Genomic DNA, 24882 nt, shown 5'->3' on the forward strand with positions numbered 1-24882 from the left:
TTTATTTATCTATTCATCAGAGAGACACACACACACACACACAGAGGCAAGAGACACAGGCAGAGAGAGAAGCAGGCTCCATGCAGGGAGCCCGACACAGGACTCGATCCCCGGTCTCCAGGATCACACCCCAGGCTGCACTAAACTGCTGCACCACTGGGGCTGCCCTCTCCACTGGTTTTTGACAAAGAAATCCGAGTAATTCAACACAGAAAGGACAGTCCTTTCAAAGAATGGTACCAGAACAAACAGATATCTACATACAAAAAAATTTAATAGGTCATATACCTAAACATAAAACAAAAGACTGTCAATCTTATAGAAAAGATAAGACAATCTTTCTGACTCTAGTAGAGGTAAAGAGTTCTTCAGGAGACCACAAAAAGCAGAAGCCATAAAGAAAATAAGCCTCAGAGGAAAAATATATGTAATTAAAATGCCATCTTCTTACCTCATCACTCTACAGAGAAAAGATCAATAGGCTAACATCAGTTAGCCTCCACACCCACAGCTTTTTCTTATCCCTTTTTAGTTCATTCTTAAATAATAATGGACAGCCTAAAATCGTCAAATATTTGAAGAAAATCTTGAACGTAAGATACAAAATTCAAAGCAGACCAACATACAGAGAAAAAAACTGAGGAAGCAGAGACAATGTAGGGAACTGGGAAAACTTTAAAAACTATAGGCAATCTTTGCTTTGCCCATAGTATAGGACTATAAAAATGACTGGACAAGCCTACTGTATTAGCAAGTCAATGGCTAAACAGAAAAAAACCAAGACATAGCAATAATTACATTATTTGGAAAAAGTAAATATCAAAAGAAAGAGTTGAAAGTGGTTGCCTCTGAGGAACAGGATGAGGGTAGCAGGGGACAGCTGCTTTTTATTATAGAATTTTTCTATTACTTGGCTTTAAAAAACAATGTTCATGTATTTCATTGAAAATAAAAGAAAAAAATGTCAAGGACTTCACAAAGATCTACTTAACATTGTGAAAAACTCTTATACCAATAGTAAATCAGTACTTGTCTGGCTATGTTAAATGGGCATACTCAGCTCTGTTAAACTCATTGGCTCTGTGACTCCGAATAAGACCTGCTTTTCTGACTCTCCAATTCTCCTCTCGAACTAGCATTAGGGAGGGTTGACAAGATCATCTCCAAGAGTCTTCCAGCTCCATAAGTATATGGTTTTATCAAGTAACACTTTTAATCACACAGTTATAGGTGCGACTGATTCTTTAAAAGAATCTATCTCATTTCTTCACAAATGTCCTACAATCTAGACTAGTTTTCAGTCTACACTTCCATTCATCTGAATTAGCGTGGTATCACTGAATATTCCACAGTTAGCTTTTGCAAGTAGAAATGATACCTAAGAAAAAATTCAAAACCTGTTACCTAAACAACAACAAAATTTATAGCATCAATATCTTAGTCCTACATATTTTTTCAAGACATCCCATCTCTTTAGAAATTGCTGTTTTTGGTGGTTTCTGTTTTTCTTATAAATCCACTAAACACAACCTGAGAAGGAGAAAAACCCATAATGCTAACTGAGCATCAAATGTAGAAGTGAACTGTTTCACAAATGATGGAAGTGAACTGTTTCACGAATGATGTAGAAGGAAAGTAGATAGGTGGGACTATTCTATTCATGAAGGACCGACTCTTCTTGCTGCATGGGCACTCACCTTTCTCAGATGCCTACTGCAGCCAAAATGAACTGAGCTAATGGAGAGGGAGAAAGAGAGAGGTTTTTTTTTTTTTTAAAGGAAGCTATTGACCATCTGGAGAATGCCACTCTAAATTCTAACAGTTTCACTATATCCATCAATTTAGCCATCCTGAATGGACATTCACATCATATATTTCATCAAAGTAATGATGAGATGACATCATTAGCTCTACTGATCTGATTTGATGAATCAATAGTGTATGACAGCTTTATCAGGAGAGGAGAACATCCTTTCTGCTCTCTCAGAACAGAGGACCACCTACCAGAAGATGTTCTGACACCAAGAAACTACATGCCTCTTGTATCTTGGTTTGGTTTCTGAAGACCCTTCTGGGGGGTAATTTGTGACTATAGCACACTAGAAACGAATCCCTTCCAAGAATTTAGAATCATTAATCTAAGATGATGAGGTAATGTGCCTCTTGGTCATGATTCCTGATTTCTGTAGCATATTATGAGATGAATTTCCTCTTATTTCCCTTAAAACATGATAAGGTATGCATGAACAGACTTCAGACTTGATATTCCAAGGATCCAATCAAACTACTCCTACCTTCACATGGGCCTTTTAGTCTCAACAACAAATAAGACAATAAAATAAGGTAGATTCTGGTGTTGTTATAAAAGAATGTCATTTCTTCTGGCCTTGTCTTTAGCAAAGCAACTGAAAGTATTCTTACTATGACTATGCTGTTCAAAAGGGAAAAAGAAGGCGTCAGGGCCTTTCTCAATAGGAAAGTCCATCAGAAGTCAGGTTACCAGGTGTCCTGAGTTCTCCTGTTCATTCATTTATTTAAAGAGAACTGAGTGACCACAGGGCATCACTTGTTAGGTACTGGAACGCATATGTGAATAAACATCGTTTCACTTCACAGAAGTTCCGAAGGCAGAGGATTCCCAAGGATGCCAGGTGGCATGGAAAGCATCTCAGAAGGCATTTCTGGCAGTGGGGAAGGATCACAAATGGGTATTTGAGGAGGGAGCAGACATTCTGGAAAGAGCATACATGGAATTTGGGATGAGAGAGATAAGGGCCTGAATCCAGGTTCTGTCACTTACTGGTTTTGTGACTCTGGACAACTTCCTGTACATCTGTGTGTCTCAGTCTCCTTGATTAATAAATAGATTATTATGAGGATTAAAGAGGAAAATGAAACAAAACAGCACAAATTACAGTGACTGGCACATGGCAGACATCTGAATGATGGTGCCTTCGCTGTTCCCACACGGTCCCACAGTGGGCATGTTTTTGGAGATGATGTTGATCTGAGTCTTCAGAGGTCCAAATCTTTGAAAAGGATCATGAAAGGTGAAGAGCCAGAGAGAAGGAAGAGTGGAAGGGAGGCGCAAGCAGCCTCAGAGGTTGTACAGGCTGGCCCTGAGCTGCAAGGGGAAGGAGGGAGGGTTTTCAGCAGCCTCCCCAGGGCACATGAAACCATCTGCTAACTGCCACTTATGAATTCATGGGTGTCTGGAACCTGCAGACCATCAAGAACCACGCTAAATGCCCTATTCTGTTGGAAATATATACAAGGCTCCTAGAAGACATGGTTTCATTTTTTCCCATCATCATAAAAACTTCAAATATACAGAAAAGTTTAAAGAAGAGTACAGTAAACATCCATTTAGCCACCACTTGGATTCCATAATCAGTTCTACTTTCAGATTGAAGATTTGAAAACATACAGCAAATTTTAGTTCTTTTGCCTTTGGGAAAAGGGACACAAAAGGAAGGATGTGAATGTTCCCATCTGGCAAGCATCTCTTTGGCTCCTGCATGACCAGCAATGCAATGGAATCTTTGCTTCAGAGACCCCCAAATGAACAAAAGGAAGCACCTCAACTCTGTAGACAGCATTTAAACATGGAACCATCTATTAGCACAATGACAACCCTGGTACTGGACCACAGCGGCCATTCTTCATCCTTACATCTGACTTCCCCCAAATAAACACAAACCTTCTACTGCTTCTACTGCCTTAGGATGGACTAGCAGAATTAAAAAGCATAAAGTGTCAAAAAATAATGTGCCAGAAAAATGTTAAAAATTTCTACCTCTGAGCAATTAATCTATACAATTTACATATTTTATATTTTATTCCAGCTAAAACTACAACAAAAAATATAGAAATAATCCTAACTGCACTGATGTGGGTAACTCAACTAGGAAATTTGTTTTTATTTAGTTAACGGACATGTAAAAAGTACCATTTCACTGCCCTACCTAAGTGTGTTGAAGACAACTTCAATTATTAACACCATTAAAAAAAAAAAGTACACTGTTATATGAAGATAAGTTTGAATAATGTAACACATTATTATCAACACAGGTAATTACCTTTAATTATGGTTGATCAAATAAATAACATGAAAACATGGAAAGAAAACATCAGTTCTCAGATATCACTGCCGTTATGAGACGTGAATGCATTACAAGATCTCAGAAGTCGTGTAAGTGTAAGGTGATATTCAACTGAGCTTTCATGTTATTTAAAATAAAATCTTGAGATGACATTTTGCTTTCAACTGGGAAGTAAAGAAGGCTTTTCCACTTTCACTCTTATGCTTTTTCAGTTTCTGCAGCACTGACACTTCATACTCTAGATCTGTTAAAGCAGACCTTCATCTAAAAATCCATCCATCTGGGTGCCAGACACACAACATCCCATATAACAGATGAAAACAGAAAGGCCAGATCTTAGCAGCATATTCCACTCAATTTACCAACCTTTCAGTTTATCTTGAGAATTTTTTACGTCTACAAATGCATTTAAATCAAGTCTAAACTAGATTAGTAACTAAAAATTATGAACACATCAACTCTTTTTCTTGATAATTCATCATTTTCTATTCAAAATTTTAAAGTATTCTAGGTCTGTCATTGGCACCCTCCCTTTCCCAGTTACCATGAGAAACGCTAGGTGGCTCAGTCAGTTAAGCATCTGACTTTTCCTTTGGCTCAGGTCCTGATCTCAGGGTCATGAGATCGAGCCCCATGTTGGGCTCTGCACTCAGTAGGGAGTCTGCTTGAGATTCTCTCTCCCTTTGCCTCTTCCCACCCCTTGTGTGCACGTGCTCTCTCTCTTAAAAAAAATTCTACCATATAAAATGTATTCTGAATTGCCTTCTTCTTTTTAAAATTTTTAATTGGGGAAATACACATAACAAAATTTACCATCTCAACTCTTATTATAAATGAGCAGTTCAGTAGTGTTAGGTACATGCACATTGCTATGCAACTAATCTCTAGCACTTTGTTCATCTTACAGAACAGAAACTCTACACCTACTAATCAACAGCTCCTCATTCCCTCCTGTTCCCAGCCCATGGCATGTCTTCAAGGTTCACCCACGTGGTAGCAGGCATCAGAATTTCCCTTCTCTTTGAAGCTGAATAATATTCCATTGTATACGTAAACATATTTTGTTTATCCAACTTCCTTGTACCTCTTTTTATATTATTCTCAGGAATCCTATTGACATATCTCCTCTGAGAAAAAGCAGTGGGGTCCTGATCTGCTAGCCCATGAGAAGACAAAGGTAAGAGACAAACCAGGTAAGTTCATCTCTCCCTGACCCTGGCCAGGTAGATGGGACACAGGATACCAGTTAAGAGTTATTCTTACATCTTGATTTAAAAGCTCCCAGATTTTATGTCTTTAGGGACACTCCATGGTAAACCCAACTTGCCTGGTTAATCGTTCCATTTTATTAGTAACTACAGACTTTCAAATTCTGCATTTTATATTAACCAGAGTCTAGTTTTATGTTCAATGTTTATTCCAATATCTTAAAATACTCCCTTCAGACCAGAATGATCCTTTCTTCCAACTGTTCAGATGTGGAAAGGAGTAAGTGGGAGGGCTGAGTGGAGGACCATGATCATTTTTCCTTAGTTATCACCAAAAAATCATTTAGAACAGATGTTAAAGGTCTCCACCACCTTCAAAGTCTGAAATTAGCACAGCCCTTGGAAGATAATTAGGCCTAGCCAAAATCGGTGAAGAGGAAGGGAAGGTAGCCCATCAGCAGAAAGAGCTCTGTCTATGGCAGCACCAGCTCTATGATATGGAGCAAGACACGATCCCTTCCTGAGTTTTCTTAGGAATGAAACAATAATAATAATGGCACCTAAGCCCCATCCAGGTTCTTCCTCAGTCCTATGTGAGGACAGAGAAGCACTACTTCTATCATAAAGGCATCCTCAGGAATGTAATGATGGTTTCTACTACCTTTCCCTCCAACTGCTATCCCAGACTGAACATACTCAACATGTGTCCATCCGTTCTCACTGCCAAGTCATCTTCCTCTGGACTTGCTGCAGTGCCTCTTCGCATCAACCAATCAATCTATCAAATCCCAAGACAGGATTCTAGTAAGGGGATGACCAGTGCTGAGCATACCAGAGGATGCCACCTTAGGATTTTTTTTATATTGGCTTATACATCCCAGCGTCATTTCTGCTTGGGGGTTTTTAAACTTTTTTTACAGTGATGATGCATGGGACTAGACATCTAAACCCTCAGCCCAAAGAAGGCAGAAATGCAGAGGTTTTGAACTTAGGGTTTAACACAGGTTTTTGTTGTTGCTGTTGTTTTGTTTTTTAAGAAAACATAATTCATTAAAATGAGACAGCGTCTCTCTCAAACATGCATGCTCATAGGTGTACAGGTGTCATGTTTCTAAGAGGCAACCTAATACGCTGGGCTATGGACCCAAAACACTCATAATAAGAATTCTGTGCAACTTTAGCCAAATTAATCAGCTTCTCTGAGACTCAACTTTCTCATACATAAATTAGGAATATCACCAAGGGTTTCACGGAGTTACTACAGAGATTTTCTAAAAAGATGTCAAGTACCTAGCACAGTACCTGGAATGAAGAATCTGTTTTAAAAATATGAGCACTGTCTTGATTTTCACATTGCTGCACAAAGCAGGTAGTGTGTCAGTGAGCTTTACACCTTCATACTGAGGGACAGGGGAAGAGATGGGAAGGTGAGAGAGGGTAAAGGAATGATCCTCCTCAACAAGAGCACAGGTCATGAATTAATTTTTCACAAATCATAAGACATACAGTATTCATGAATGTCACTATGAGGTTGATCATTTAAACTGGGATTACACACCCAGATTTAGCTGGTTAGTACATTTGTTTGCTTAAGATTTTATTTTTTAGTTGAGAGAGAGAGAAAGAGAGAGAGAGAGAAAGAACACACAATCAGTGGGAGAAGGAGAAGAAGGCTCCCTGATGATGAGCAAGGAGCCCCACGTGGGGCTCGATTCTAGGATCCTGGGATCATAACCTGAGCCAAAGGCAGATGCTTAACTGAATGAGCCACCCAGGCACCGCGGTTAGTAGGTTTTACTAAGGAAGTTCAGGAACACTAAAGCCATCTACAGTATAAAGAATCACATTTCACCTCTGGTGTTTTAGCAGACTAAAAGTGGCTTCTGAGATACAAGGCTAAATGAAAAATGGAAGGTAAAGGAAAGGACATGTGGTCCATTACCATCTACCTATTTGTAAAAATGGAAGGATATACTAAAAACTAACAAAACTGGTCACCAGAGGGAGGGAGGAGGAAACAAGCTGGGGAAAGCAGGGAGAGAAGCTTGAGAGATCTGACTAGGAAACCACACAAATGTTCTACATAATTATAAAGCAAAACCAATTTCAGAAAAGGCAATCCCTAAAGTTAAAAATGAAACAAACTTAAATGTTTATTTGGTTGGTAGCTTAACCACACAAAGAGAAATTATTTCAAGCAACTTTAAAATAAGGTAATTTTTTTAAAAAATATTTTATTTATTTATTCATGAGACACACATACACACACAGAGGCAGAGACACAGGCAGAGGGAGAGGCAGGCTCCACGCAGGAAGCCCAATGTGGGACTTGATCCCAGGACTCCAGGATCATGCCCTGAGCCGAAAGCAGGCGCTAAACTGCTGAGCCACCCAGGGATCCCCTAAAATAAGGTACTTTGACTGTTCATCTCTAGTCAGATATACTCTAGGGGAAAAATTACTGCAAAAAAATTATTTTCAATAATTGCATTATTTGTAATGATACTGTTAGAGTTATTCTGAAGTTACTGTATAATAACATAAAGCAAATAAATAATTACTTTAATATAATTAAGAACCAAAATTTTCAGCATAAGAAAAAAGAAACAAAATTAAGAGAAGTTAAATAAGTCCGGGAGTCTAACTGGAATTGGAAATAACAGTATAAACAATCTTATAAAGAAAAAGGAAGAAAGGAAAGAAGGGAGGCAAGGAAGCTAGGCCTTTTAATTCAAAAAGGCTATAAACAACAATGAATCCAGCATCAATAAATACCTTAACACCCAGATTATAGTCTCTAAATACCATTTTCTATCAAAAGGAACAGGCCTGTTGGAGAAATGGCTGACTCTAAATATAAGGTAGGAAATGTATAGAAGAGCCTGAATAAAGAGTACCAGAAGTCAAAGAGGCTTTGAAAGGCTACTGGGGGGATGCCCGAGTGTTTCAGTGGTTCAAAGGCAGAGCATCTGCCTTTGGCTCAGGCCCTGATCCCAGGGTCCTAGAATGAGTCCCTTATCAGGCCCCCTCTGCCTGTGTCTCTGCCTCTCTCTGTCTCTCATGAAAAAATAAAAAAAAAATCTTAAAAAAATAATAAAGGCCACTGGGATTGTCTCAGAAGACTTGAGAGTCAACTAGAAATTGTTCCCACTGCCCAAAAACAAGATAATTAGAGCATCAAGAAGAACAACCTCATTGCACTAAAATAGGTGAAATATGTATTTTTTTAAAACCTCATGATTTAAACAAACGAAACAAAATCTTACTGCTCACTGTTAGAAGGTGACAGGAAACCAATTAGTTATTCTGAAAACTGGTTTTTGAAAGATATGATGAGGGGAGAGATTAAATAATTTATTCTGCTTTTTCTATAGGAATTATATCTCCAGGTAACCAAAGAGATGAGATGAAATTTTTTATTTTAAATAAAAGCATCTGGGATAAGAAATGAAGTAAACTAAATTATTACCATTTTCACCCTTAATGAAATAATAAATGTAGCCATTGATCACTAATGGCCACTAAAACCATCAGGTGAAAAGCTAATAGGGAACTTTATACTGGATGGACCAGGGTGGCAACATCTGAAGCCACCGGATCAATCTTATCACAAAAAGAGAGACAAGCAGACAGTTGGTGCCACCCAACGTGATACAGGAGGAAATATACATGACCATGCATGAAATATTCTTGCCATTAGTTCAGTCCTGAATCTGATCAAGTTTGGAGATCTCACTACCAGTTAATTACAAATACAGTATTGAGGGAACATGTTAATAAACAAACTTAAAAGAATGCTCCAGAATACGGGAAATTCTATAGCGCTAACAACCTAGTTTCTTAAGCACACTAGAGAATACACAGAGAGGGGATTCATATACATTGAGAGAGATGAGACACATCAACCAAATGTAATATATATAAATTTTATGGAAACTAGTACTCGAACAAAACAATTATAGAAAAAAATGTGTGAGTATGATTTTGAACACTGGCTATCTGATATTAAGGAGTTATTGTTGGTTTTTTTTTTTGTTGTTGTTGTTGTTGTTAGTGGCATTGTAGTTTTGTTTTTAAGTGACTATCTTTTAGATGCATACATAAGAGACCTATGGCTGAAAGGATATGCCATCTGTGATTTGCTTCAAAATTATCTGAACAGAGGGACCCCTGGGTTACTCAGTGGTTGAGCATCTGACTTTGGGCTCAGGGCATGATCCGGGGATCTGGAATTGAGTCCCACATTGGGCTCCCTGAGAGGAGCCTGCTTCTCCCTCTGCCTGTGTCTCTGCCTCTCTCTGTGTGTCTCTCATGAATAAATAAAATAAAATCTTTAAAAAAATTATCTGAACAGAGAAGGAAAGAGAGAGCATTAATAAGACTGGCCACACACTGACTGGTGGCACTCTGTGATAGCTAGCTAGGACTTTGTTATATTATTTTCCCTACTTTTGTATATGATTGAAATTTTTCTGTAATGAAAGTTTTGGGATTCTTCTGAGTAGAAATCCAAAAGGGCCTCTCTTCTGCTTCCCAGGATATTGCTTTTAAATGAAAGATACAAGTTTAGAGGTTTTCTTAGGTGGTGTGGTGACTATAGTCAAGACAATTGTCCCCTATGTGCCATGTACCCAGATGCAATCTGCTTGAGTACCTTCTTCCCTAGAGGACAGGACTATATACCAGATCTGGGAAAATGTATGGGAGTGGGGCATGGTGGAAAGAATAGGGCTTTACAGTTAATCCTGGTATCAAACCCACATCTTTGCCAAGAACTGTTTAATCTCCCTGAGCCTCTGGGAGATGGGGACAAACCTCACCTCCCTGACAATGCTGCTATGAGCATCACAAGAGCTAAAACACGAAGGACCAGGGTGCGCCTGGGTGGCTCAGTCGGTTAAGCATCTGACTCTTGATTTCGGCTCAGGTCATGATCTCAGGGTCATGAGATCAAGTCCTGTATTGGGCTCCACATTGAGCAAGGAGCCTGCTTAAGATTCTCTCTCTCTCTCTGCCACCAAACCTGCACATGTGCTGTCTAAAATAAATAAATAAATAAATTAATTAATTAATTTAAAAAAAAAAACAAAAACAAAAAAACATGGAAGACCTAGCCCAGAGCCTACACTCAGGAAACTGCCTTGAGTATTTATTCATTCATTAATTCACACCAAACATCTGAGGATATAACTCCAGGTCAGACTCCAGGTTAGGCATTAGAGATACAGAGACACGGAAAACATGGCACCTGCCTTGAAGGAAAGCAAATTAATGATGACATGGGAAGAGCAATGTATTTAAGGTCCTGAACAGATATAATTTCTAGATCTAGAATCCTATATCTAGCAACATTATCAATTTAGGTGAAATAGACACATTTTTATACCATTTACTAACCATACACTACATATGCAAAAAAGGAAAGAAGTCAAAATCACCCAAGGGAAAAAACTACTCCCCTCAAAAGAAATCCACACAAAGAAGGCTGGGATATTTGGAAGATTCTGAATTGGGTAGCAAAGTTTTAATGACACAGAAATATACTCTTTTCCCAGTGGGCCCCCCACTGTGCAACTTCTTCCCTTGAGAGAACCGCATTTACATAGTTGTTAAGTTTTTTTTTTTTTTTTTACAATCAATTGAGATAACTCACTACCTTCGGACCAGCCACAATTGTAAGATTATACATGCTGTGTACCTGATGCCATCTCTTAAAATCAACTTCTCGAGAAAGCACAAAGTACAGATACAAAAAAGTACTAAAAGGTATAAATAACATAACTAATCATGATGAGAAGAGAAACAGAGAGAGATGGAAGGTAACGTGCATGCACTAAATTTATAATCTTGTATAGAATTGACCCAGATATATTGGTCAAAGTTGACAAGACAAGAAACGTACTGCTTTAAAGAATAGGTCAGAGAGTGGGAAGAAGAGCCGGGGGGGGGGGGGGGGGGGCGGGGAGCAAAGATTCTCTCACCTTCATTTCATATTCTCCTGTATAGGCAAAATTTTAAAGATTATGTGCATATATAATTTCAATGGTTTAAAAGTACCACGGGAAACACCTTCTCTGAGAAAATATATTTAACCCATAAGATGGACACTGAGTTTCCCAATGTTTACTCTTCCCAAATACAGGAAAGATTCTGAGGTGGCTAGACTAGATAACTTCTTAGCCTTTTCTAGAAGCAGGAGGGTCTATTCTAGGGAATATGCAAACTGTAGGAATGTCATGTGATTCAGATAAAGACAGAGATGTCAGGTCTGTTCCTAAGTTATAGAACTCAGAAGTAAGGGACACCTGCGTGGCTTGGGGTTGAGCATTTGACTTTGGCTCAGAGCATGATCCTGGTCTGGAGATCAAGTCCTACATTGGGCTCCCTGAGAGGAGCCTGCTTCTCCCTCTGTCTATGTCTCTGCTTCTCTCTGTGTCTCTCATGAATAAATAAATACAATCTTAAAAAAACAAAACAAAACAACTCAGAAGCAAACAAAGAGTGCCCCAACAGGAAACTTACCCCAGGAGAAGCAGTAGCAATTAAAGCTGAATGGAAGGAACTGGTGGTGGCCAGTTCAAAATCCAAAACAGGATTTCTTTTGAGGAGGGATGGGCAAAATAGGTGAAGGGGATTAAGAGGTACAAACTCCCAGTCACAAACCAGTCACAGGGATGTAAGGTAGAAATGTAGGAAATACAGGCAATAACACTGGAATAGTGTTGCCTGGTGACAGATGATGATGACACTTATCACGGTAAGCACTGAGTAATGTATAGAATTGATGGGTCACTATGTTGTTGTACAGATGAAACTAATATAATACTTTATGGCAATTATATTTCTTTTTTTTTTTTGGCAATTATATTTCAATTTATAAAAAGTTCAGGGGGTCCAGGTGGCTCAGTCACTTAAAGCATCCGCCTTCAGCTCAGGTCATGATCTCGGGGTCCTGGGATCGAGCCCTGCATCGGGCTCTCTGCTCAGCTTGTCCCTCTTCCTCTCCCTCTCTATCAGATAAGTAAATAAAATCTTGAAAGAAAAAAACCCACAAAGCTGAGGTGAGGATTTCTGCAGTGGAGCCCTGAAGCCAGGGGCAAGAAAAACGAAACAAGAGATGGTCAACATGGAGCTTCCGAAGGCACCCCTCAATTGCTGGGAGTGAGCTGCCACCAGGGTGAGATGGTGGCGCTCAGGCTACAGAGACATTCTGACATGGTGGAGAGGGAAGAGGTCTGAAAGCGAGAGGCAAACCCTCTAAGTCAAAGAAGCAGGAAAGCAATGAAGGTATAAGCAGAGGGCCAAGACACAGAGACAGAAAAGGCTGAGTCCAAGGCCTAGGGGTTCTAATCGTCTTGATATCATGAGGAAAAGAAGCTTCCGAGACACAGATGGAGGGTGGGAATTTAAAAGACAGCACCTACTGAAACGACCAAGGATCTTTCCTTCAGCTGGTGGGCCACTTTACTATTCCAGTGCAGTAAAAAGCTTTCACGGGTTCACTTGTGACCCTAGTTTACCCAATCTGATTTTTATTATATACTCCTTATCTAAAGGTTCTCTAACCATGGGCATTTTCAAAACTCTCCATCTTAGGTTGAGAAGAAACTACTTGTTATCTGAGGAGAGAAGCAAGAGGTCTCTAGAGATTGTTATTGGTTTCCTCCTCGTGCTTTGCCCTGCCTACGTCTGGTGTAAAGACCTCTGGAACTTAAGAGCCAGATGGAACTGGCACATTTTTTTCTCAACAAAATGCCTCATTTAAGATGAGCAAACAAAAGATAGCGGGCTCTGGATGGGTATTTGCTGAAGGAAGAGTGAATGAAGTTGTTTCCAAGGTACCAGCAGAGTCTGAGCTAGAACCCTTGTCTGCTAGCTGCCAGGGGTGCGGGGGTGTGGTGGTGGTGGTGTCAGTCCCCTCATCTCGGTATGGCTTCTTCGGTATTCAGGGCATTTTTCAGCAGGAGCAAAGAAAACACTTTCCCCCCCATTTATAAGTAAATGTGTGGGCAGCCTGACAAAGCAATGGGTCCTAGAATCCAACCAGGTTCATCAGAATTCTTACTCGTCTCTAAAGAGGCATCTCCCCCTTTTCCTAATGTAATATGCTCATTGGTCACTTTGAGAAAGCATTAACTTTCTATGACAATTATGTGGAATCTGAAAACCATAACTTTGATATATACTTTAGCATTTTCGACATATACAGGAATTTCCAGGAGCTACTATGTTGTCAAGGAAGGCTGAAATGGAGTCTCACAGACAGAAAAGACAAAAAAGAAGATGCTAGCCAAAGAGTTTTTCCCAACAGTTGAAAAAACACGAATTGTAAATAATCCATAGACACAACTGACCAAAATCTCTTAAGAGAGAAATGGCTTTGAGGGCAAAGTGGCTTTGGAAAACCATTTTTCTTTAGAGAACATTCTTAACCAAATGAGAATGGTGATAGCACCTGTCTTCCAGGAAGGTTTCAAACATCAGTGCTTACTTAGGGGGACTCAATCCCTACTAAAAGGGAGATTTTAAACATTTTAGCATCCACTGTAAAGAAGCATTCTTCAAACACCATGCCAACCTGTATTTATTCAGATTTCAGGCCACCAAAACAAATCTCCTTCTCAAGCAAATTTATTTCCGGTCCAGTTTCCCAGAATCTAAGCCCTAGTTCTGATCACATATCGTCTCGAGGCTTCTTGAATATTCTGGACACCGAATCCATCACAGGAAAAAAAAGCAGCATGTGCCATGATACTGATGCAAACAGCCAAAGGGACCAGGGATGGATGTCCATTTCTGTCAGCACAGCTCACTGCCTGCCTGCCCAGGGGAGAAGCTGGGCTGCTGTGACAGCACTCCCAGGGTCTTAGAGACCACTCGTTAAAGCTTAGAGAAGTGAGGTTCAGAGCCTTGGCTTTCCCCTCGACCATACCCCCCCCCATCTGCACTGTGCCCTTAATGAGGAAGGCCTGCATTTCTGTGTTTATACTTATGTCATTTTCCCCATACTTCAGCCCCTTATTCTCTTCCCAAGTAATAACTGTTTAAAAAAAGAAAAGGAAAGGAACAAAAGCAACAACATATCATGTTTATGGCCTATGTAGAAGTAAAATAGGAGACAAGAGATCACAAAGGATGGGAGGGAGGTAAATGGAAACAGACTACTGTAAGAGTCCTATGTTGTTCTTGATTTTCACCTGAAGATATACCACAATACATGAAAGAAGAATATTATAATTTCTAGAGCAGTGCTTGGCCAACAGAAATACATGAGCCAGAAATGGAATTTAAAATTTTCTAGGAGCCACCATTTAAAAAGAAAAGTGAAAAGAAACCAGTGAAGTTAATTTTAATAATATTTAGCCCCCAATCCAAAATATTATCATTTTAACATGTCACCAATTCTCCAAAATCTGACATGTATTTTATATTTACAACTACATCTCAGTTTGGACTAGCCACATTTGAGGTACCCAACAGCCACATGTGGCTGGGGGCCACCGTACTGGAGAGAGTAGCTCTACAGCAGGGGTCAGTAAGCTGTTCTGTTGAAGTCCAGATAGTACACAAATTGAGTTTTGTGGGTCATATGGTCTCGTCAAACTACCCAAATTTCCCACCTAAGGCAAAGCAGCCAGAGGCAATATGTAAAGTAACAAGCATGGCTGTGTTCCAAAAAAACTTTATAAAAACATGTGGACCAGATTTGGCCTATGGGCTCTAGTTTGTCAACCACAACTCCAGATCAATGACCAATAAATACATACATACATATACATACATACACACACAAAGAGGTATAAGCAAAAAAGTCAACAGAGAAGATAAACAAGATGCTAAAATATCAGCAAAGACTAAATACTACACGATTCATTCAAAAAGCAACAGAAAAGAAGAAAAGAGGGACAAAAACCAAGCAGAATAGAAAACAAATACCAAGATGGGACACAGACCTATCTATAGCATTCTTTAGATTAATTGTAAAAGAAAGGGGTTGTCTGAATGAATAAAATAGCAAGATTCAACTATATGCTGTTTATAAGAAACACACTTTATAAAGGCAAATTACCAGTAAGAGACTGAATAAAAATACACCATGCAAACACCAAAGATAAGAAACAGGAGTGCCAATATTAATATCAGAAAAATAAACATCAAAAAAGATCATTACTGGATATCAAGAGGAACATTCCATACTGATGAAAAGGGCAATTCATTAAGAAGACAGAGCAATCATTAATAAGCACATATCTATCAAAAGAGATGCAAAATAGAAGAAACAAAAATTGATATAATTAAATGGAAAACTGGATTTACAACCACAGTTGGAAATTTCAACACCTCTCTCAGTAGGTGAAAGAATAAGTAGACCCCTCTCTCCTCCTGAAATCACTAAGGATATAGATTTGAGCCCCAGGAACCAATGTAATCTGAGATGACAATAATGAAATTTTACACCCATTCAAAGACACATGGAACATTTAGCAAGACAGACTATATGCTGGGCCATAAAATCAGTGTCAATAATTATCAAAGAAGTTCTAAATAATTCATGAGTTAAAGAAGAAAGCACAGGAGAAATGAGAATATACCTTGTCATGAACAATAGTAAAAAGACAACCTATCAAAGTATGAGGGATGTGGCTAAGCAGTCTAAACAAAAATTTAGTTTTATTAGAAAATACATAAAATCAGTAAGTTAAGTTCTCACGTTAAGAAGCTAGATAAAAAATAACATTAAAATACAAAACAGGAAATAATACGAACAAGGAAATAAATAAATGGAAAAAAGAGAGAAAAAAAATCAATAAAAAGAAAAAAAATCAAAAAGTTCGTTCTTTTAAATGAAGTATTCCTTGAAAAAGACAAATTACCAGAAGCGATCCAAGAAGAAACAGAAAAATCTACACAATCCTGTATCTGTTACAGAAATTGAATCCATAATCAAAACCATTCCACAAAAATAAAAGAACTTTAGGCCCAAATGTCTTCGTTGGTAAACTCTACCAAAAACTTAAAAAACACACACACACCCTATACATACTGTTGGAAAATAACAAAAGAGGAACTTCTTAACTATTTTTATAAGGTCAGCACAATCCTTATAACCAAAACCTGATAAAGATTTAAAAAAAGAAAAAATTCCAATCTAGTATTTTTCATGAAGATATAGAAATACTTTTTAAAAAAAAAGATTTTATTTATTCATGAGAGACACAGAGAGAGGCAGAGACATAGGCAGATGGAGAAGCAGGCTTCTCACAGGGATCCTGATGTGGGACTCAATCCCTGAACTGGGATCATGCCCTGAGCCAAAGGCAGGCACTCAACCGCTAAGCCATTCAGGCGTCCGAAGATACCAAAATACTTAATGAAACATTAACACATCAAGTCCAGTAGCACATAAGAAGGATAATACATCAGGACCAAGTAGGATTTCTCTCAGGAATGCATATCCAATTACACATTCGAAACCAACTGTTGTCATTCAAAATATTAACAAAATAAAGGACAAAATCATATGACAACTTAAAAAGATACAGAAAGGCATCTGAAAATATTTAACATCTATTCAAACTTACAGCAAACTGGAAATGGAAGGCAACTTCCTAAACCCAAAAGAGGACTAACTGGCCAATCTAAAAGCCAGGCTTCCTGGGGAAACACTGGACTTCCTCTAATACTGGAAACAAGACAAGGATATCCATCCTTCCCACTTCTATTTGACAATACACCAGAGGTGCTAGTCAGTGCAATTAGGCAAGAAAAAGTAAAGACATAAACACTAGAAAAGAAATAAAACTGTTGTGAATAGTATGCCAATGGATTGTGTGCATAAAAAACCCTGTGGAATATTAAAAGAAAAAACTGTAAGTGAATTTTAAAAGGTTGTAGAATACAGAGTTGATATACAACAATTAATATGACTATACAGAAGCAGCAAACAATTCAAAAATGAAATATAGGAAACAATTCCTTTTATAATAGCACCAATAATATAAAATATTTAGGAAGAAAATTATTAGACCTGTAAGACTTCTACAGAAAAAACTACAACACAGTCTGAATGAAGAAAGAGGTCAGAGGACTGTAAAATTTATGTGGAATACATAGGATCTAGAATAGCCAAAACAATCTGACAATTGTCAACAATAATAATGTTGGAGGGTTTATGCTACCTGATTTTAAGACTTACTATAAAGCCACAGAAATAAGAAAGTGTGATATTGGCACAAGAACAGGCATAAAAATGATTGGAACAGAACATTCTAGAAATAGACCTAGACATACATGGTCAATTTATTTTTGACAGAAATGCCAAGTCAATCCAATAAGGAATGAGAAGTCTTTTTCACAAACGTTGCTAGAACAAGTGGATATCCATATGAAAAAAAACTAAATCGTGACTCTTATCTCATTCCACATACAAAATTCATTTGAAATGGGTCATGATTTAAATGGAAAAACTAAAACCATAAACCTTCTGGAAGAAAACTGGTGAAACCTTAGGACAGGCAAAGATTTAATCATAAAAGAAAAAAATCATAAACATGACTTCATCAAAATTAAAAATATCTGCTCATCAAAATCACTAACAAGATGAATATGCAACCCCAGACTCAAAAAACACATTTGCAGCACACTCATCTATCTAACAAAGGATGTATCTCCAGAATACATAAAAGAACTCCCACCGATCAACAGTAAAAAAGACAAAAACACAACTAGAAAATGGGCAAGAGACTTACATAACCACCTCAAAATGAAGATACCTGAATGGCCAACCAGCACATCAAAAGGTGGTCAACATCATTAGTCACCAGAGAAATGCAAATTAAGATCACAATGTAATATCCAACGTAGTACCCTCTAGAATGACTGAAATACAAGGCTGACAATAGCACTGTATGTTGGCAAGGAGGTAGAGAGACCAGAACACTCACAATACTAGTGGGATATAAAATGGTACACCTAGTTTGGAGAACTATTTGGTTGTTCTTATAAAGGTTAGCACACACACGCTTATCCTGAGAACCAACAATGTTACTCTTAGGTACTGACTCAAGAGAAATGAAAACCTATGGCCACAAAAAAATTTTTATAGAAACATTCATAGCCACCTTATTTATAATAGTCTCAAACCAGAAATAAACCAAATATCCACCAACAGGAGAGGAGGTAAATGCTGTATATTCATACAGTGGAGTACTACTGAACAATGAAATAATAAACTCTTGATACCACAATATCCAGGGTCAATTTCCAAAACATGTTAAGTGAGGGGTGCTTGGGTAGGGCTCAGTTGACTGAGCGTCCAACTCTTGGTTTCAGCTCAGGTCATGATCTCAGGGTTGTGAGACTGAGCCCCATGTCCAGCTCCATGCTAAGCATGGAGTCTGCTTAAGATTCTTTCCCTTTCTCTCTCTCTCCCTCTGTTCCTCCCCCAACTCACACACTCTTTCTAAAGTAAATAAAATCTTTTAAAAAGTTAATGTTAAGTGAAAGAAGTCAAACATAATACAATATGATTCCATATGATTCCATTTTTTATAAATTCTAAAAATAATCAAAATTAATGCCTACTCACAGATACAAGATATGGACACTTAGGGCAGTGGGGCTTGGGGTTGCTTGTAAAGGGACTCGGGGAGATTTTATGAGGAGACGGAAATGTTCTATGCCTTGCTTTAGGTTGTGGAAACATTGCTGTATATAACTCTTAAGACTCTGAACTAAAGTTTTAGATCTGTTCATTTTATCATATATTAATTATGTCTCAATTGTTTTTTAAGAAGGCTTCACACCTAGCACAGAGCCCAACATGAGGCCCGAACCCATGACGTTGAGATTAAGCCCCTAGCTGAGATCCAGAGTCAGAAGCTTACGTGACTGAGCAACATAGGCACCCCTATGTCTCAATTTTTAAAAAATCTCTAAAAAGCCATTTAAAAAGCATAGAGAGTGGCAGTTAAGTGTTTGCCTTCAGCTCAGGTCACGATCTCAGAGTCCTGGGATCAAGCCCTGCACTGGGCTCCTGCTCAGCGGGGAGTCTGCTTCTTCCTCTGCCTGCCACTCTGCCTGCTTGTGTTCTCTCTCTCTCTGTCAAGTAAATAAATAAAATCTTTAAATAAATAAATATTTTTTTAAAAAGCATAGAGGGCAATCCAAAATATTAGCACCCAGATTGCTTCCGAGTGATGGGACTATGGCTAATATTTTCTTCTGTTAGCTCACACTTTTCTCATCTTTATCATTTTCTGTAATGAACTTTTCCATTTTCTATACCCACTTTTTGCCTCACAAAGATATATGTGACCACTACATATCTTCTGAAGAATTATGGGTAATGAGGGCAAAGTACATCAAGTTTTCTTTCTGTAGCAGGCATGTGGTTCAGTGTCTCCATGGGATCTGAAACGAGGTCAGAAGGCCAGGCAGGAGCATCACAGTGGACTGGGGAGGAGGAGAGGGAGGGTGAATCAGACCCAGACAAGTTCAGCTCTGATCCTGGCTCCCTCCCTGAACTGGTGGGTGGGTCACAGTGCCTCTGCTTCCACACCCCTGAAATGGGAATGACATGGATCCTGCCTGCCTCAACGGAGTTCTGTGAGATTGTTAACTGTAAGAGCTGCAGGCCTACATGGCACAGAAGGAATTAGGGGAGCAGTAACTTCTGACGTTATGTGGAAAGTTAGGGGAAAAAAAGACTTTCTCGAAAGTCAGATTTATGACTTACAATCCTGTGAAAACCAGAAAGAAAAGCTACTGCTAGAACAACTCTGCCCTCTTAAATCAACAGCCGAGAACTCTTACCTGTTGGTGTGGTAGTAGTGATTCTGCAGAGCATAGGATATGCACTGAGTGTTTAACCGTTTTCTCTCAACCTCCTGCCAAGTATCTTCTGTCCACTTTCTCTTGATCTGCTTCTCCTCACGTTTTTTCCCCACATATTGGGCATAGGTCTGGATCCGATAGCTTTCTGCATATTTGCTGGTATTGACAGCTAAAAGAAAAAGAAAAAACCCGTATAAAAAAGTCTGGCCTCATCCAAAATGTCACTTTGAAAGGTGGCCTGAGATAGTCAAAGAAACCAGAAATTTGAGTCTTGAGTTCTAACCCCCAGCTCTGCCATTGAGAAGCCAGGCAGCCTTGGGAACGTCCCATTGGCTCTCCAAAGCTCAGTGTTTTCATCTGGAGAAAAGACTCACTGTGCCCTAGTCTTCCCAATGGCCTGAGAGCGCTCTGTAAACTATAAAGAACCATAATGGTGGTAAGTGAAATGTATTTGCAGGAAACATTACTGCTTGAAAATTACTCATTTTCAGTGTAAGAAGATGGGAAAAAAAAAAAAAAACACAAGGGAAAACTGTGAACCCTGTTATAAATGAAAACCAAAGCAATACTGACAGCTGAGCTGACCACCGTGTCACATACTGAGGGTCTACCATATGTGCCCTGGGCTTTCGCATATGTGACATCTCATCTCACAGCTCCTCCACCTGCAGAGGAGGAACTGCCTCTACTCAGGAGAAAAGCGGAGGCACGTGCCATGGGCCGCACCGTGGATCAGTGGCAGTGCTGGGATGCAAACCAGGCTGCGCCAACCCTAAGGACAGGGCCTTTCTTGTCACTCTGCACCTCGCTTTGAACCCTGCAAATTCAAGATAACTCCACAATACTTGAGACATGCCTCTTCTCCTTCCGCTTTTAAAGACTGCTAATTCTCTGTAATGTGCCTCTGGCTGGCAGAAGCACTTGAAAGCTGGAGCTTATTCCCTCCCTGGTGTTAACATTTCACTAAGGCCAGGTCAGTTTCCTTATAGTCTTTGCTGCCTGCTCCTCTGAGGCTGGTGGACAGAACGTGCTGGGAGCGTGGGAGCGAGGGCTCATGCAAGACCTGGTGGCAGATGGGCAGCCACGTGCTGGTTCTGGCTCCTGCGGTCTGAGCATACACTCTCCTAGCCCGCCGGCACTACCAATGGTTACTACCCAAACTGGCGGTGAGACAGTGAGAGCCTGGCCACGCCGGTCAGGACTGTTAGGAGCAGACTTGATACCTGGGCAGCTGCAAAAGCACCATGATGTCTGAAACAAGTCTATGTATCCACTCCTAGCAAAGTTCTTTTTTTTATAAGATTTTTTAAAGATTTTATTTATTTATTCATGAGATACAGAGAGAGAGAGAGAGAGAGAGAGAGAGGCAGGCAGAGGGAGAAGCAGGCTCCATGCAGGGAGCCCAATACGGGACCCGATCCCAGGTCTCCAAGATCACACCGTGGGCTGAAGGCGGGTGCCAAACCACTGAGCCACCCGGGCTGCCTCCCCCCCGCCACTTTTTTAAAGATTTTATTTATTTGAGAGAGAGAGAGAGAGAGAGGTTACAAACAGGGAGGAGAGGGAGAGGGAGATGCAGGACCCAATCCCAGGACCCTGGGATCATGACCTGAGCCCAAGGCAGACCCTTAACTGAATAAGCCACCCAGGTGCCTTCCTAGCAAAGTTCTTGGTACAGAGTCATTCTCACTAAATACCGTGTGAACGAACACATGGCAGAAGAGAGTGGTGACGGGTATGCGGTCCTTCAGCACGTGAGAACCAGACGAGGGACTCTAGTACATTAAAGACCTTGAAACAGAAGGAAAGACAATTGTATGAGAGGCAGATGCTGCACATATCCGACACCTGACACTTTTCATCTTCACTCCAAGTGGACTGGATTTGACTGAAACTTCTAAGCACAACTGTGATTGACAGAATGTCATGCTCTAAACCTAAATGTTTAGCATCTAAGGAGCAAGACATAACAGCCACCACCACAAAACAGGAAAAAAACACTACTCTTTAAAAACTACAAATTTTTACTATGATATTTATAGAACTTTTCAAATGTCCACTCTAAAGTTAAAGAGAAAAAAAAAGGAAGGAGAACCCCAGGATATTACAGAAGTTCCCTATTATTAAACAAAGTCTCCTAAAGAAGGAGAATGAGTTACTGAAATGTGAGCTCAAAGCAGCGTACTCTGACTCATTCCCAAGGAGATAAACAGAAAAAGCATCCGGTCCTGGAGATGTGTGACTGACCAAAGTCACTCCTAGCACAGAACCACGGAAATAGGATCCTTTCTTCAAAGTCTTATTCCTTGGGGCAGCTATTTTTCCTGCTTTTAATGGTCCACATTTCTGACTTTTTCTGTTCATTTAACTACCGGGCCATTTAAATATCCAACAAACCAACCATCCATGCTTCCACCTGGCAAATGTTCACTGTCCCAGGAACTTGTTAGATATTTGGTAAGTCAAAACAAAATTTCCACTCCCTTAAGCTTATCCTGTCACATGCAAAATGCATGTCAGGGTGATCTCTCTGTAAGCCTAAGCCTATCTTACTAATACGGGTTAGGCTATTAGTGAGATCCATAATGAGAACCCACAGACTCTACCATCATTATTTGGTCCTGATTGTTGGCATATATGCATCTCCTGGATTTTCCTTGTTAAGTCCCATTCCTTATTCCAGCAGGTTTATTCTGCAAGCAGGCCCCAAAGGGATGGCATCTGCAATAATCCCACTCTCGAGTTTCACTTGGACTCCCAAGTAAAAGAGGAGGCTTGAGTCAATATTCCCCATGAAAGCAAAGGTGATGATAGGGTCATAAAGGAGCCAAGATGATCTATTTAACAGTATCCGGTTGTTTCCAATAATTGAGCTCACAGCCCCATGGACAAACGTTACAAACAACTCCCTAACCACGGTGGGGAATTCATCCGAGCACATGTGGAATTAGGATCACTTAAAAGGGGAAACAAATAACAACCCACTTTTCACCGCTGGCCTTCACATGGCAGTCATTTACCAGCATTCCTTCACGTCCCAGCAGCTCTGGAGCTCTCAGCCTTTAATCTAGAAGCCAAGCTCTGGCTCCAAGCCATCCCTCCTCGAATGGATGAATCAGCAAAATGAATTGGCTGTCAGCTGTGTCCTCCAGTGATTCCAGCTCGCCTGTCAGAGGCAGCATGTAGCAGGCTGCTTGGTAACACTAGCCTTTTCCAAATTTGTCAGGGAAATGATTCAAGGCCATCTTTCGATCGTGCCACTTGGTTAGAGCCTCTAGGGAAGAGCACATGCCGACAGCCCTCCCTGCTTCCTGGTAGTAGGTGAGTGAGGGCAGCTCCCCTTACATAGGCTCACCCACTCACAGGGTCCCTACACCAGATTTGCTCATCTCCTGACACCCTGCACCCGTAACAGCATTTAATCTTCACAAGGGCCCTGTGAGGAAGGGATGCCCTAGTCACCAAACAGATACAGCTACTGAGATCAGAAAAGTTAGGCTGCTTGCTGGAAGTCTTGTAGGTAGGCCACAAAGCCAGTTTGGAACTAAGACACAACACATTGCGTCTTGGTTACGATATATACATATATATATGTATATATATATTACTGCCACATGTCTGCCACATTTTTTTTTAAAGATTTTATTTATTTATTCATGAGAAACAGAGAGAGGCAGAGACACAGGCAGAGGGAGGAGCAGGCTCCATGCAGGGAGCCCAACGTGGCACTCGATCCCAGGTCTCCAGGATCACGCCCTGGGCTGAAGGCAGCACTAAACCGCTGAGCCACCAGGGTTGCCCTCTGCCACATTTTTGTATGTATTTGTGTGTTTACTGAGACTGGAACTTGGCTTCTAAAATGTGTCCTTTACTAGGAGTTTTAAAGAATTACTTAAAATGTATAGATTTTTTTTTCCCCTAAAACTTAAAAAGTTTCCATTATTGTCAGGCAAAGTCTCTCCAACTAACTTGATAGATGATGATTATGGACAAGATGACTTAAGATACAGATGCCTTCCTAAACTGATCTATACATTTAATGCAATTCCAGTAAAAACAAATTCTACATTTTAATGACACATTGAAAAAATTTAAAAAGGAATTAAAAAAAAATCTCAACAGAAAACAGAGCAGGGTTAGTCAGGGACTGAGGGAAGAGGTCAACCACAAAGGGGATGAGGAATTATGGGGGTGATGGAGCCATCCTGTATCATCACTGTGGTGGTGGTTACATGACTGTACACATTTGCTGAAACAGCTGTACAACAAAGAGGGTATCTCTGCTGTATGGAAATGATACCCTGATTTATTCTGTGGAACTGGGGAAAGGTTAACTCCAAAAGTTAAACAGAAGAACAAATGGTCCAACAACTGCCCAGACATTTCTGAAGAAGAATAATGAAGGTGACATGCCTTGTTAGCTATAAAAGCTTATTGGAAAGCCAGAATAATTAAGATGGTGTAGTAATGGTACAGAGATCAACAAACTGACCAATGGTGTAGAAGAATCTAGAAACAGACTTTCGCATCTGTGAAACTTTGATTTTTGACAGAGACAGCATGACAGAGAATGTGGAAAAGGAAAAGTTGGAAAAATTGTTTATCCATAGGAAAAAAATGAAATTGGACTCTTAGTCACACCATGCTGAAAAATCAACTCCAGATGGATGAAGAACTGAAATGTCAAAAGCAAACTCTGAAAACTTGAAAAGAAAATATAAGTGAATATCTTTCTG

The 24882-nt window shown here is 39.7% G+C and overlaps 1 protein-coding gene across 2 annotated transcripts in view; it reads right to left on the minus strand.

Annotated features, from left to right (window-relative positions):
• Nucleotides 1-24882, minus strand: part of PARN (poly(A)-specific ribonuclease) — a 154978-nt gene that overhangs the window by 23221 nt on the left and 106875 nt on the right. For both annotated transcript variants that reach the window (XM_077906700.1, XM_077906699.1), the window contains exon 22: nt 20126-20315. In XM_077906700.1, coding sequence (XP_077762826.1) covers nt 20126-20315 — 190 coding nt within the window. The remainder of the gene's footprint in view (nt 1-20125; nt 20316-24882) is intronic.

The sequence above is a fragment of the Canis aureus genome, chromosome 8, assembly GCF_053574225.1.
Source record: "Canis aureus isolate CA01 chromosome 8, VMU_Caureus_v.1.0, whole genome shotgun sequence".
NCBI classification, from domain to species: Eukaryota; Metazoa; Chordata; class Mammalia; order Carnivora; family Canidae; genus Canis; species Canis aureus.